The sequence below is a fragment of the Syngnathus scovelli genome, chromosome 19, assembly GCF_024217435.2.
Source record: "Syngnathus scovelli strain Florida chromosome 19, RoL_Ssco_1.2, whole genome shotgun sequence".
Classification (NCBI taxonomy): Eukaryota; Metazoa; Chordata; class Actinopteri; order Syngnathiformes; family Syngnathidae; genus Syngnathus; species Syngnathus scovelli.
In genome coordinates, this window is record NC_090865.1 from 7571818 (window position 1) to 7585744 (window position 13927).

Consider the following 13927-nt stretch of genomic DNA (forward strand, 5'->3'; position numbering starts at 1 on the left):
TTTATGTAGGGGGTTGTAAATACTGTATTTTATACATATATTTATATAAAAAAATCAAACTTTAAATCACAACCATGATCTGTTTTTAAATAAAAGAAAAAAAGTACATTAACCTTCAAATTTTTGTCAAGCGTCCCTTTTTCACACCCTAAATTAACAGCTTTACAATTAAAAAAATAAACACTTAAGATAGTATTCCACTGAAGGGCCAACATTTGCAAATTTTTGCAAAGGTAACGGTCACAAATGTTTGAACATACGTTCATCTGTATTGCAAGGAACTCTTGAAAATGATCAAAATGTCCTTGCGACAAGAAAAACAAAACTGTTGGTGAAGGTCTGCGACGAGCATTTGCTAGCTTCTCTAACACTCTCGAACACGTTGGGCAATCAGTGGGATAGGGGCTTAAGTGATAAAGTAAATATTGCTCAGAAATGTGGTGTACAGCAGTCGCTCAGGGACTTTGTGACAAGGGGAAAAAATGTTTTAACAGTCTTGAGCAGACAAGAAGTGAGTGAAGTAAAGTACTTCTTGTGGTGTGGGGAAAACATTTAGCTGCCACAATAATGGTGAAACTTGTGTCATGTGACAGGAAATAAACAAGTGGATCACAACTAACATGGCTGTCCCTCCCCGCACAGAAGCCCTGAGGACAAATCATAAAAAAGGAGTTTCTTGCATTCTAGTTTCTTCTGGTCTTCATAGCAAAGAGGAAAGGTGGGTGGGGTGGGGGGGAGAACCCTCAATCACAGTTCTTGAAATCATCCAGTTTTAAGGAAGGAGAAGAAGGGATGCAAGGGGGGTCCAGTGAATACAGCAGGGCTAAACTAAGCTAAACTAGTTACAATCGTAAACAAAGTCATAGTTGCTGGGCTCTTTGGGAATAGGGGGCGGCGCTTCAGGGATCTGAATGTTCTCCAGGTCTAGCAGGCGTAGCTTCATCTCCATAGTGAGCAGCGTGTCCATGTCGGATTTGGTGTAGTCACTGGTCATCTCCTTGCCCAGGAGCGCGTTCAGGCCGTCGGTCCACACGCAGTACTGGACATGGGACCCAGGGGTGGGAAAAAAAAAAGTATTGACAACACACTTAAATATTGCCGTTAAGAAACTATAAAAAGGAAAATACATATAAACTTCTGGGTACAACTACATGGAGCCTATGGCTACATTTAGCTACATTCAAGCAACTCGTCGTCTAGCGGTAGCTAGCAGTAGCTTCTCGTTTGCAGCTTGCACCCGTAGTTAAAAAGCCACTTCACCGCATTAGTTCGGCTCACCTCGTGCTTGTCCGGAGCGATAAAGTTTAAATACTCGTCCGACTCGTAGAGGATGGAGAAGGCTAAATCCAGCACCTCCTGGAGGGGGAGCGAATCATCATCACAAGCTGGTCAAGAATACGTTCACACTCGTGCTCTTGGCGCTTTTCATTAGCATGAGCATACCTTGTTCTGCTTGAGAGCGCCCTTCTCTTTCATATGCGGACAGTCTTTCCCCGTGATGACCGCCTTGATGTCGGCCACGGGCACTGCGGAGAAACGTGCGCGCCGTTAATTATCGACATGTTAACTTGTGCTCATGTCACAAACTGGCAGCGCTCACATTTGTCCTGCAGAGAATCGTGGGGTACCTCCCCTTGAGGACTCTCCTCAAGGTCCCCGTAGTGCAGGACCTTGTGATTGGGGGACAGCCGGCAGTACCAGAATTTGTCTAGCAGCGGGACAAAAAAACGGGGCGGACAGATGAGTCACTGAAACCTTTGGCAGCAAACGAGCGTCTTTGAATGAAACTGGTAGCCTGCGGTTAGGCAGCGTAGGCCCGGAAAAAGACACGCTTGGTGGCTCTGGTCCACGGGGAGCAGACGGACCTGTGGGCGGTGTGGAGGACACTAGCAGCTGTGTGTTTGTGTGCGCACACATGTCCATATGACATCTGAAAACACTGCTGCTAGCAGTGGACAATGCTAGCTGCCAGTGGTGCTCCACTGCCCATTCGAAGCCAGGAATTGCTACTAATGCTAGTTTGTCACCTTGTCTCCTTCGACTGCTGATCTTCCTGAAGCACGTTCCTTCACACAGTCGATTGAGCCTTTGTTGTTTGATCAGCTCCATAATCTCCGGCTGGATCTTCTCCCTCAGCTCCCTGCGGCAGGCAGGCAACCAGGTGCACATGGCGGAATACGTTAGCATCCTGTCGCGCACGCTAACACAGAATCGCCATCGTTTTTTCCTAAAAGGCTGAAGATAAGGGCGACTCACAGGATGGGGCGGGACTGGAAGTCCTCCTGATTCATCCTTTCTGACTGTCGTATCTTCAGGATCTCGGCGTAGCTCAGATTCTGCAGGCGACTCTTGAACTGGTCCAGTGAGTTAGGCTTCAGCGTCAGCGCTCGCATGACCTGCTCGCGCACCACCTGCATAACCTGCGCCGGAGAAAGGGGTGGACGGAGTCAGCAGCAGGAAGCCTCGTTATTGAGTTAGGGAGCGCCCCCCCCCCCCCCCCCCCCCCCCAGAGGAGCGCTAATCGCCACTAAGTAGGAGAAAGCGCAAAGACGACACGGGCGTAGCGTGGATAAGCCTCTTAAATAGTCGTGCGGCGGCTCAGCTTGCAGTAAGAAAGAAGTCATGAAAGGGTTTTTGACCGTGGATGATTTTCTCCATCTCTACTGAGTCTAGCCTCCTCCCTCTTATGCCGCTGAAGAAACGACGTGCAGAGCAGCAGAGATGCCCGAGCAACATCGAGCGTGTCACATCCGAAACACACATCGCATTTCAGCATGCAGCAACAGTGAGACACTCGAGACTGTTGATGCATGCAAATAGAATCGAGAGCAAATCTTGTCTGCTGCTGCTCGTGCTAATGGATAATGAGCGCGGGTCATTCTGGCGTGCTTCAATATTAGTGCAAGCCACAATGAACACAGATACATACACACACGCACGCACACGCGCGCACACACACACACACACACACACACACACACACACACACACACAAAAAAAGACAGAGGATTGTGAAAAAAGAGAAGCTCGCCCAGGGAGTAGGAGGTGAAGGCGGATGATAAAAATAGCTCGTCTGAACGCAACAAAAGGTGGCTGTGCAGGATGGGGGAGGTGGGCTGGGTCCACAAGCCCAAAGCTGGAAGAGTTGAAGAAACAAAAGAGGCTCTCGGCAAAGAAAAAAAAATGCAACGGGGGAGCGCAACGCTGCATAGCGCTCGTGCTACTACACGCCGGTAAGACGTGTCAAAATAGTCAGGCACACCTCCAGTGAGTCTCGAGAGTTGCTCAAAAACATCGGTCGGCCCGTGTGGCACCCACGGAGGGGCTTCAAGATGGGAAAACAAAAATAACTATTTGGGAACAATTACAAATCAGAATTGTCCTCATTCTAGAGAAAACCATGTGGACAATTTGAATGTAAGGAAAGTAGAAAGTATTAGGTTGGCGCTGCAGGATCATGCTAATTCCATGTTGACCCCCCCCCCCCCCCCCCCGCCTCCCCCCACCCAGATAAAAACACCAGCAGATGCCTGCCGCCACGTCCCCTGAGGTGATAAATTGGTGTGTGTGGCTTAATCACATTCAGCAAAGCCCCCCCCCCCCCCCGAACACACACTTGCCCACACCCACATTGTGATGTGTGTAATCCAGTAGATTATTCTGCAATTTGGGTCGTGGGTTCCATCTTTCTCCTCTTTCAGAAAATGCGGAAAAATGCTACCCCCTCTTCCTCCCCCAATCAAGCATTGCTGATTGACCACCCCCTTCACCCTCACTTCTACTTACATGTTGGCTCCATAGTCGCGAGCATGCACGCAACCAAATCCTCCGCAGCTCGGGCGGACCGAGAGGATGAGGAAGGGGGAGGGGGCGGACTGTGGGGGGAGGCAGATGGCCGTCTAGCTGATGGCGCCGAGTGCGAGTCACAGCGGCACAGGCAGCTCGTCAGATCGTTTTGTCCCCCCCCACAATGTACTCCTTTCCCAAGTATTCCCGTCGCTATGAAAATTCCCAACGCTGTACCTGTCGTGTTCTTCTTCCCTTCCCTTTTCTCTCTCACTCTCTCAGCCTTATGTTGATCTGCGGTTTTAAGAGCTCTGATTGGATACGGGCCACAGTCGCACACGCCAATAGTGATGCGGCAAGAGGATCACATGATGTGTGTGTTTGCGTGTGTGTGAGTGGGGTCCACTATATTATAGAGGAGATGGAAGGAGGGAGGGGAGGGAAGGGAAGATGAAGATGCTCGCACAAACATGGTGACAATAGAATGAAGCGAGCCAGCCCAAACAGTGTCGAGCAACGGCGCTGTATTTGGAGAAAGGTCGCTATGGCAACGGGTACGGTTGCCTGGCGGTGGGTGCACCGAGCATCAGAGTTCTTGCTACCGTTCAAACGCACAAATTGTCAGTCTGCAGATTATTCATTGTATTGAATCACACTGATAAATATTTTTTGAATCACACAATTGTGAGCACAATCGAAACTGGCACTTGCTGTGTCTTTTTGGCCATTCTATTTAGGACAGATAAATTGCACTTTTCGCAGTCCACAACCACGAGCACGGACAGCTGACCTTGTTGAAGTCCTCGCTGGTGGCCCTCATCTCCTTCCAGGTCTTGTTGAGCAGCTGGATGCAAATGCAGAAGAACTCCTCAAAGGAGCGGTCGTGCGTAAAAAACATCGGGTGGAAGTCGTGGCAGTTTTCACCAGCTGCGAGACAACGAGCACACGGACACATGCTGGGTCACGCTCACCTGGAAACAACTCCATATCCATTTCTTAACAATGCTATTTATCAGCTTGTCTACGGCATTTGGCATTATTAGCATAAAGTTAACAGGAGGTGTTTGCCAGATTTAAGACATTAGCTGAAGACCCTTTCACACAAATATGGTGTCTTCCGTATAAATAGCAACTGACACGTACAAAAGAAAAAAAGACACAGACATCAACTGTTCCTCATGGGACGCGCGTGCCTTGGTTGAGGTCAGCGGGTCCCGCTGCCATCCAAGTGGAAGTCTATTTTTGTGCCTATGCCTGAGGGCCCGTGAATGTGTGACGTCAGTTCGTTAGTGGGCTGGACACCATGCAAATGAGGTCCACAGGGGCATGGGGGCTTTAGCGGGCTTCGCGCCATCCCTGACATCTGCCAGCGTCCACTTGTGTGTGCGTGTGTGTAAAGGAGAGTCACCTTGTAGCAAAGCCACATGATGAATGCACAGTCAAAGATGTCATCCTCGCTCTAATTGCCAGCCTCATGGCCCGCTGTGACAAGGGGAGAGTGTGTGTGTAGCAAGCAACATCAGCACCATTTTACAGTGCAGTCGCTATGCGGGCCACAGTCATCTCATGCGGTGCTTGGCAATGGCGTGGCTCCAGGACCCGGACAAAGAGGAAAAAATAATCTATACAAAGCAAAACTCAAGCCAAATATAGGATATAAAATTAGAACATAGCGTCGACAGTATTAGCATTAGCACATGAGCATAATGAAATGTTAGTATTAAGCGCCAAGCAAATGTGAAGTTGTAATGGCAAAGTATACGACACAGCATGTCTTTTCCTGGTCTTATGATGTTGAAGCGAAAAGGTGCACGCACGTACTTTGATGTGGCCAAGCGTGAGAACGCGTGCGCTAATCATCTTTAATGAGCTTGACGGCTAATTACGCCGGCCTCGCAGGCAGAAGCGAGACAACAGCCTCACCAAGTCTTTGTTCCGATTTTATTTCGTCTTAAAAAATGCCTTTCTCCCCAATTACTTCTACATACTTTCAGTTGTGTAAGGCGACTCCAATCCCAACAATGAGTCCAGACGGCTAAAGAGCGCGAGAGATAGAGATTTGTTACGACTTGCCGAGAGAGCGTTGTGGCTCAGCGCAGCAGATGGAGAGCCGGGAGCGGGCCGGCAGATGGAGAAAGCATACAAAATAAATAAATATATAAATAAATAATAATGCGGAGGCAGAGAAGGAGACACGCCAGCAAGCAAAAATAAAAAAAAGAAAGATCTGCTGTCAACACAGCCCAACTTGAACAAAGATGAAACAATGTCAACATGAATCAAAGTACAACTGGAATTAAATACATCAAATACAATTGGTAAAATACATTTTTTTTTTTTTTTTTACATTGATTGAAATGGAGTGCCCCTGGATTGGCAGACTGGGGTTCTTTAAGAAGGGGGACCGGAGGGTGTGTTCTAACTGCAGGGGAATCACACTCCTCAGCCTCCCTGGTAAAGTCTATTCAGGGGTGCTGGAGAGGAGGGTCCGTCGGGAGGTCGAACCTCGGATTCAGGAGGAGCAGTGTGGCTTTTGTCCTGACCATGGAACGGTGGACCAGCTCTACACCCTTGGCAGGATCCTCGAGGGGCCATGGGAGTTCGCTCAACCAGTCCACATGTGTTTTGTGGAATTGGAGAAGGCGTTCGACCGTGTCCCTCAGGAAGTTGTGTGGAGGGTACTTTGAGAGTCCGGGGTGCCGAGTCAACTCATAAGGGCGGTTTGGTCCCTGTATCACCGATGCCAGAGTTTGGTCTGCATTTCTGGCAGTAAGTCGGATTCGTTCCCAGTGAGGGTTGGACTCCGCCAAGGCTGCCCTTTGTCACCGATTCTGTTCATAACTTTTATGGACAGATTTTCTAGGTGCAGCCGAGGCGTTGAGGGTGTCCGGTTTGGGGACCTCAGCACTGCATCTCTTGTTTTTGCAGACGACGTGGTGCTGTTGGCTTCTTCAAGCCATGATCTCCAGCTTTCACTGGAGCGGTTCACAGCTGAGTGTGAAGCAGTCAGAATGAGGGTCAGCACCTCCAAATCCTCGGTCGGAAAAGGGTGGAATGCCCTCTCCGGATCGGGGATGAGATCCTGCCCCAAGTGGAGGAGTTCAAGTATCTTGGGGTCTTGTTCACAAGTGAGGGCAGGATGGAGTGCGAGATCGACAGGCGGATCGGTGCAGCGTCGGCAGTAATGCGGACTCTGTACCGGTCTGTCGTGGTGAAGAGAGAGCTGAGCCAAAAGGCAAAGCTATCAATTTACCGGTCGATCTACGCTCCTGCCCTCACCTATGGTCACGAACTATGGGTCGTGACTGAAAGAACGAAATTCCGGATACAAGCGGCTGAAATGAGTTTCCTCCGCAGGATGTCCGGGCTCTCCTTTAGAGATAAGGTGAGAAGCTCGGTCATCCGGGAGAGACTCGGAGTAGAGCCGCTGCTCCTCCACGTAGAGAGGAGCCAGATGAGGTGGCTTGGGCATCTTATCAGGATGCCTCCTGGACGCCTCCCTGGGGAGGTGTTCCGGGCATGTCCCACCGGTAGGAGACCCTGTGGATGACCCAGGACCCACTGGAGAGACTATGTCTCTCAGCTGGCCTGGGAACGCCTTCGGATCCCTCGGGATGAGCTGGATGAAGTGGCTGGGGAGACGGAGGTCTGGGAGTCCCTCCTAAAGCTGCTGCCCCCGCGACCCGACCCCGGATAAGCGGAAGAAGATGGATGGATGGATGAAATGGAAAAAGGTCCATTTTTGTGTGACTACGTGAAGCACAGTGACATGATGCGTGCGTGTGTGACTTACGCAGCTCGCCCACTTTGAGGATCTCGCAGAGCATCTTGGTGAGTTCGATGCTGCTGCGTCCGAAAGGGCACTCGTGCTTGTCCTCCCGACTACTGTTCTCCAGAACAATCTGACGCGCCAGCAAAGCAACAAAGCGCCAGATGAATTACAGGGCTCATTTTTGCCTTCACCGATTTCACAAGGATCGCGGACTCACCCGGATGTAGACGTCCTGGTGGTGCCTGGCAAAGTAGAGCATGTTGTCCAGCGCCAGCATTCCGGGAGGAATCTGGGTGAAATCCACTGCCGGGTTCACGTGATTCTGCGGGGGAATTAAAAAAAAAAAAAAAAAAGGTCTGCAGTTTGCAACAGCCCCTCTGAGAGGTTTTGCATTGTATGTTAGCACTGAGCTAGTAGCATTTTGTAAGATAACGCTCCTGTGGTTAGTGCTTGCAACTCAAGACTCCGAAGTTGAGGTCTGACTTTGGTTTGCGAGGATGCTTACAATAAATCCAAGCTTCTTGTAGTCGCGAGTGTACATGGATTTGCGTTTCTCCATGCTGCTGCCACCGCTGTTATTGGGCTCGCAGTCCACGTCGAAGGCAATCCGACGCAGCTCAAAGATGATGTCACGCTGAGCCTGACAAAAACATGGTATAAAAAATCCTGTCAACACTCCTGTAAAAAAAGGAATCATTTCAAAAGATCTTGGAAATGACAACTTTGCTTCACAAAAAAATTACAGTCAAACCTCGGTTCTCGAACAAATCGGAATTTCAATGAAAAATTCGAGATTTTTTTGCTTCGGTTGTCGAACAAAATTCGGAGGTCGAACCTCGCGAGATGAGCAAAAAGGACCAGAGAAAACCCGACCGCGCGGCCCGGATGCCGACTGACTCCGTTCGTTATTGTATTTTCGTTACTTTGAGGATTGTATTAACCCCTAATCATGCCTCCAAAGAAAGCAAGAGGGGGCAGTAAAGCCATCCGAAAACACAAAGACGCTCTTAAAGCAATGCGACAGTGAGCACCCGGCGCGCTGCGGTTGCGTGATCGGACCAAATGAAGCTCCCTGCCCACTAAGGTCCACTTAAATTTTGGAAAGTACATCAGGACTTTAAAAATATTTTCTAAATTTCAGCGACGGCTCTGTCACAATATTGCGACCAGTGCGGTGCAGTTGGACGGTCGGCGGCGCGCTATGATTGTGCGTTTGGCGTTGCGCTGCTGTTGCGCGATGGGACAAAAATACGCAAATGATTAAATGCTCAAAAAAGGCGTCTTTTTTAGTCTTAGAACAGATTAAAAAATTTTCCATTATTTGTAATGGGAAAAATAGATTCGGAATTCGACCGATTCACTTCTCGAACCGCCTTCTGGAATGGATTGTGGTCGAAAACCGAGGTTTGACTGTATTTCCGAGACTCGATGGATTTTTCACAAAACATTTTTCATGAGGAAAAATTGATTTTTCCTCCACATGAGGACTGTTTGCTTTCTCCACAAGATTGAATATGTTTTCCCTCCTGACGTCAACCGCTAACCTGATCCTGGGGGTCCATCTTAGTCATCATGCGGTCCTCCAGCAGGTTGAAGGTGAGAACCTGCAGAACGTACAGTTGGTGCGCCATCTCGTCGTTGATGGGCGTCGGGCTCCGGATCACGTTCTGACCAGCGCAAAACACCACGTCAGCCCAAGTCCCCACCCAAAGAAAGAAGCGAGCAAAGCGAGTCGGGTTGGCGCTTACGCTGAGGATAATGGAGCGGAGTTGCTTCTGGGCCAAGATGTCCGCCATCTCCTGCACACCACAAAGGGACAATCGGCAAACAGAAATGAAAACCACTTGAAATGATAAAACAATAACAACGAATGAGAAAAATCCAAAGCCAGACGGAAAAGTATGTCTGTACAACTAATGTAGTGGAGGGTGCCACTTACTGTCAAGGGACAATTTAGGATGTCCACAATGTGCTCATCAGACTAGCGCGGCGAGGAAACAAAGTGAGAAAAAAAGACAACAAACACACCACAAGGTGAGCGAGAGTGACGGCGGCGTTGACATAAGATGGAGGGGGGTAAACAAAGGAAGCCTGGCTGAGGAATTGATGTCAAAAAAGCATTTTGTATTTTTAATAATGTCATGTCATTCCAATGCGAAATTCCAGCACATGTGCACAGGAGAAAGTTGGTGATGGGGTGGGGCTTCATTCATTATTTAAGGGCACAGACAGCTGGACGGCACTGATACGAGATGGAGTTAGGAAGTGCAGGCCAAAGCAGGTGAGAAGGAAGAGAAGGAGGAGGGGAGTAGTCAAGCATTCATACTTGTCTTCTTTCCTCGGGAGCTTTGAGGAAGAGCGCGTTGATGACAGCAATGGTGTACGTCTGGATGTCCTGATCCGTCCTGGAAGGACACACATAGGGCACGAATCTTAAAACAGCTTCAAAATATTTGGTGAATCTGCAGGTGCCTGGGCGTGAGCGCACGGGGGTCGACAGATCTCGTTTGGTAGAGGGCTTGCAATTATTTGCGGACGCTATTCACTTGTGTGGCTTCACTCTGTAATTTTCTTGGAAATTGTTATTCTGACAAAAGCCACAGATTAAATATTTGGTTGAAATCTCGAAATATTTCTTTTGTTTTTTTCCCCCCGGCCATTTTCAGTTGCTTCTAGTGCAAGCGCAGGCTCACCCCTGCAGGTGCGGGATGAGCTGGCCGATGGTGATCTCCTGCGCCACCTTGTGGTAGAGGTCCTGACTGTTGAGCACCATGGACTCCAGAATGGCTAGCGAGCGCTGCAGCACGGCCGTGTCCATGGCCGCCTTGTTGACGTAGCTGGCGATCTGCGACGCAAAGAAGCACGCCCGCCTTTACAGCCCGTTCGCTCGGCAGGCATCTTGCCGCTCACCTTCTTGATGAATGCCACGGAAAAAGTGTCCCAGGAGACGATGCCGTGGTCCATCAGCTCCACAAAGGCCGTGAGCGTGAACGAGAGCAGGTCGCCGAAACTACAAGGCACAGGCACAAATACAAAATAATGAGGGACATGCTTTGGCGGATGAGGAGTGAGTGAGCGGCCAGCAGCAGTAGCAGCAGTAGCGGCGGCAGATGAGGAGGAAGAAGCAGCTGCAAGCTTGGAGAGCGGATACGGAAAAGCGAGAGCGAGCCTGAGTTGTTGAGTGCCATGCAAGAGCAAGAAAAACAGGAAGACAAGGTTCCCCTTCAGGTATCAGACATGAGGTTATTAACGCCATTTGTATCAAAATTCTCTAACTCAAATTTGTTTTTGAGGAACCACATATGGGAAGGCCTGCTGAAGAACACATCCAAAGCACAAATGAAACTAAAGAAGGAAAAGAAAACTGTCTTGTGACTTTTGGACACATTTGCTTTATAGAAAGACCAAAAACAAGCCAACTTCTACTTGGTTCACTTCAGAATTGAAGGCCAAACTCAACACCCAGTGATAACCTTTACGATATCGCCCTCTAGTGTTCTAATGCCCATAACATCATTTGAATTGAGGAGCGCTGCCATGTCAGGACTAAATGAATTCAGCGTCTTTGAGTCATTCTTGGCACTGTTAATAACGTCATTGAAATCTGTCAAAAGATTAAAGGGCAAAAAATAATAATTCAAGTGCCGTGTTAGTATTTTATACATGTGCAATTCCAGATTTTTATTTCTAGACGAGTCTTTAAATGAGGATAAAAGAGGATTCCATAGTGGTAGAAAGAAGTGACACCTCTTTGAATGGATCTATGGCAAAGTGAACCCCCGCGTCACACAGGACCACCAAGATTAAGAAAATGAAAAAAAAAAAAAAGAATACATGCTGCTAATAGACAAACAAATCTTGGCAGTCCTTCGCATAGAGAGGAGAAGAACGCCCTGAAAAAAGGACATGCAGCACAAAACGGAAGCCTTGAATGAGTTCCCAGAAGACATTTTGGGCCGCCGCTCTCAATCATGCGGACTCGAGCTGCGGCAGCACTGGCGGTGAAGAAGCAGAAGAGCGCAGAACCGCCTTGAGCACAACACCGGAGAACGCGGACGCAGGCTATCTTACCAGGGCTTCATAATCTTCTGCAGTTTCTGATAGCGCCTGCAAACATTTTACAAACTTTGCCGTCAAATGCCACAAAAGAAAAACAGGCAAAGAGCACCAAACTTGAGTTGCAAATAAAACAACATAAACAATGAAAGAGTCATTGGGGGGGAAAAAATACTCAACAGAAATTGTTTCCTTATCCAAGAAATTGTTATGTAAACATGACAAAAACACATGGCAGTGATTTTGCTGACTTACGCAAACACTGCCAAGGAAAATTAAAAAAAGAAAAACAATAACATATTTGTTGCAAGGTGTGACTTCAATTAAAAAGTATTTTTCTAACCTTACTAAAAATATATCACTTTGGATGCTAGAATGCCACGAAGGAAGATTCAGCTGCTAGTTTGCGCCAGTAGAGGGCGCCTTCTGCCTCTCGCTTGTGCAATCAAATGTGCACGCGAGCCTACGCACACGAAGATGTGATTTACATAAAGGCGATTTAATGAGGTGTCAACATGAGCTTGCGCTGCCACGGCTGCAGGCAAAGGGCGCCTTTCAACGGGCAAACCTTTATTTGCCACACAAGTGGGCAAAAACACGCCGCCCACTCAGTTCCTATGTGCACAGGCGAGACTGTGTGCGCATGTGTGTGTGCGTGTGTGTGTGCGTGCGCGAGGCCTTTCCATCATGGATGAAAAAGTCCACCTCAGCAGAAACTGCCTTGACTTTTATTAACCTTCAATCCAGACAGCCTCTGGGGAAGACAAAACTATTGGGACGCAAACAAAGCCACAACTCTTTTTTTTTTTTTTTGCTGGCAGCTGGGCCCACTCCCTCAAGTTTTTGTTGTTCTTCAAGGTTGGGCCTCAGTCGAGATACTCGTACTTTGTCTGAACAAGTGCGAGAGGAGGCGGCGGGACTTACTCTGTGCCGCTCTCCACCATCTGGGTGAGCAGTGAGATGCCGTCCATGTTGATGAAGTCCAAGGCGAAGGTGACGTCGCGCGAGGCGCTGGCCAGGTCCTTGAGCGCCTCCAGCTTGGCGTCCATGCTGGACGACTGGATCCGCTCGTGCAGCTGCAGCGCCGTTTGGTACTAACAAGACACACCTGCATTAGCACGCTACGCTACGCCACTCAGCTAAGCTCATCCATCTAATACACTGCAGCTCTGCTTAGCTTTTGGCCTTTGTGGCGGATCATGCCAAGCAACCACAGCACCACTTACAGGTGAGGTGGTCAAACGCAGGATGGAGCCATTCTTGATGTCATTGCGGTTCTGAGACACACGCACAAAAAACAATATTGAAACAACAAAGCTCACATTTGGGGACTTTTTGTTTATATACACTAAACCTTTTCAGTGATGTAGAAGTTGGCGTCAGCCATTTGCAGCGCAAAATTCTCATGATTCCCCAGAGACCAACTGCAATAAAAACAGTTCATTCATTCATGGGTCTCAATTTACACAACACATTTTAGTGTGTGGCCAAAATTTGTTGAGAAATTTAACATTTTGTGGCGTTTTGCAACTTTTTGTCAACTTACCCTTCGCACACTTCTTTGATGATGGCGGAGAGTGGCTTTTTCTGCCAAAACAAGAAGAGCAAAAGGAAGGTCAGTTGAGAGTTTGATAAGGTCCAAGAAGAAAGTTGTGTGTGTCAATATACGATAGAATTAAAAAAAAATGGTTTTCCGCCTTAACGTTGTGATTTTCGTATGCGCTCATTTTTTTTTTTCAGGGTCCTCTTTTATCACACCTATTGGTGAATGGGGGTGTTACCTCACACATACACACACGGGGGGGGTGAAGGGGGCTCTGGCATGGCATGACTCACACTGCCATATGCCGCCATAGGCCGTTCGTACGCGAATCAGGAGGATGAGGAAGGCGGTTATGAGGCGGAGGCGGTGCAACAAGAGGAAGAGGAGGAACAGCAGTGTGAGGAAGCGAAGGATGATGAGCGTAGCCGCATCGCGGCGCCTCGGAGGCAAGGGAACGCCAACATCTGCAGAGGTTGGTGCGTCGAGGCCGACCCCGTTGCCGTGACGACGCTAAACTTTTACTACCGGTGGTGCGTGCGTGACTCACGTGCACACGCATGATACCTAATGATTGACTATAGTCTTTTTTTTAATCGTGTATTTTTGGTGGACTCGATCATACAATTTAAATTTCATTTTTGTTTTAAATCAACTTCTTCAGAAAATAGCCTTATTTTTTTCGAACCATCTTCTTTCGTACCAAGCGTTTTTTTAGAATTTATTTTTCCACAACATCTTTCACTTTTATGTTACTCATAAGTAGATTGGTT

The 13927-nt window shown here is 48.4% G+C and overlaps 1 protein-coding gene across 5 annotated transcripts in view; it reads right to left on the minus strand.

Moving 5' to 3' along the window:
• Positions 1-13927, minus strand: part of elmo1 (engulfment and cell motility 1 (ced-12 homolog, C. elegans)) — a 26758-nt gene continuing 12831 nt past the window's right edge. For 2 of the 5 annotated variants that reach the window (XM_049751770.2, XM_068648995.1), the window contains exons 3-23: positions 13161-13201; positions 12969-13038; positions 12841-12891; positions 12539-12708; positions 11630-11665; positions 10469-10568; positions 10252-10403; positions 9885-9963; positions 9498-9539; positions 9307-9357; positions 9103-9225; positions 8064-8198; positions 7776-7880; positions 7580-7688; positions 4577-4713; positions 2257-2420; positions 2028-2140; positions 1601-1708; positions 1444-1526; positions 1279-1356; positions 1-1039 (exon numbers count right to left, since the gene is read on the minus strand). In XM_049751770.2, the coding sequence (XP_049607727.1) occupies positions 839-1039; positions 1279-1356; positions 1444-1526; positions 1601-1708; positions 2028-2140; positions 2257-2420; positions 4577-4713; positions 7580-7688; positions 7776-7880; positions 8064-8198; positions 9103-9225; positions 9307-9357; positions 9498-9539; positions 9885-9963; positions 10252-10403; positions 10469-10568; positions 11630-11665; positions 12539-12708; positions 12841-12891; positions 12969-13038; positions 13161-13201 (2148 nt within the window). In that variant the 3' untranslated portion in view covers positions 1-838. The other 3 variants (XM_049751771.2, XM_049751772.2, XM_049751774.2) reach the window with 3 other exon arrangements.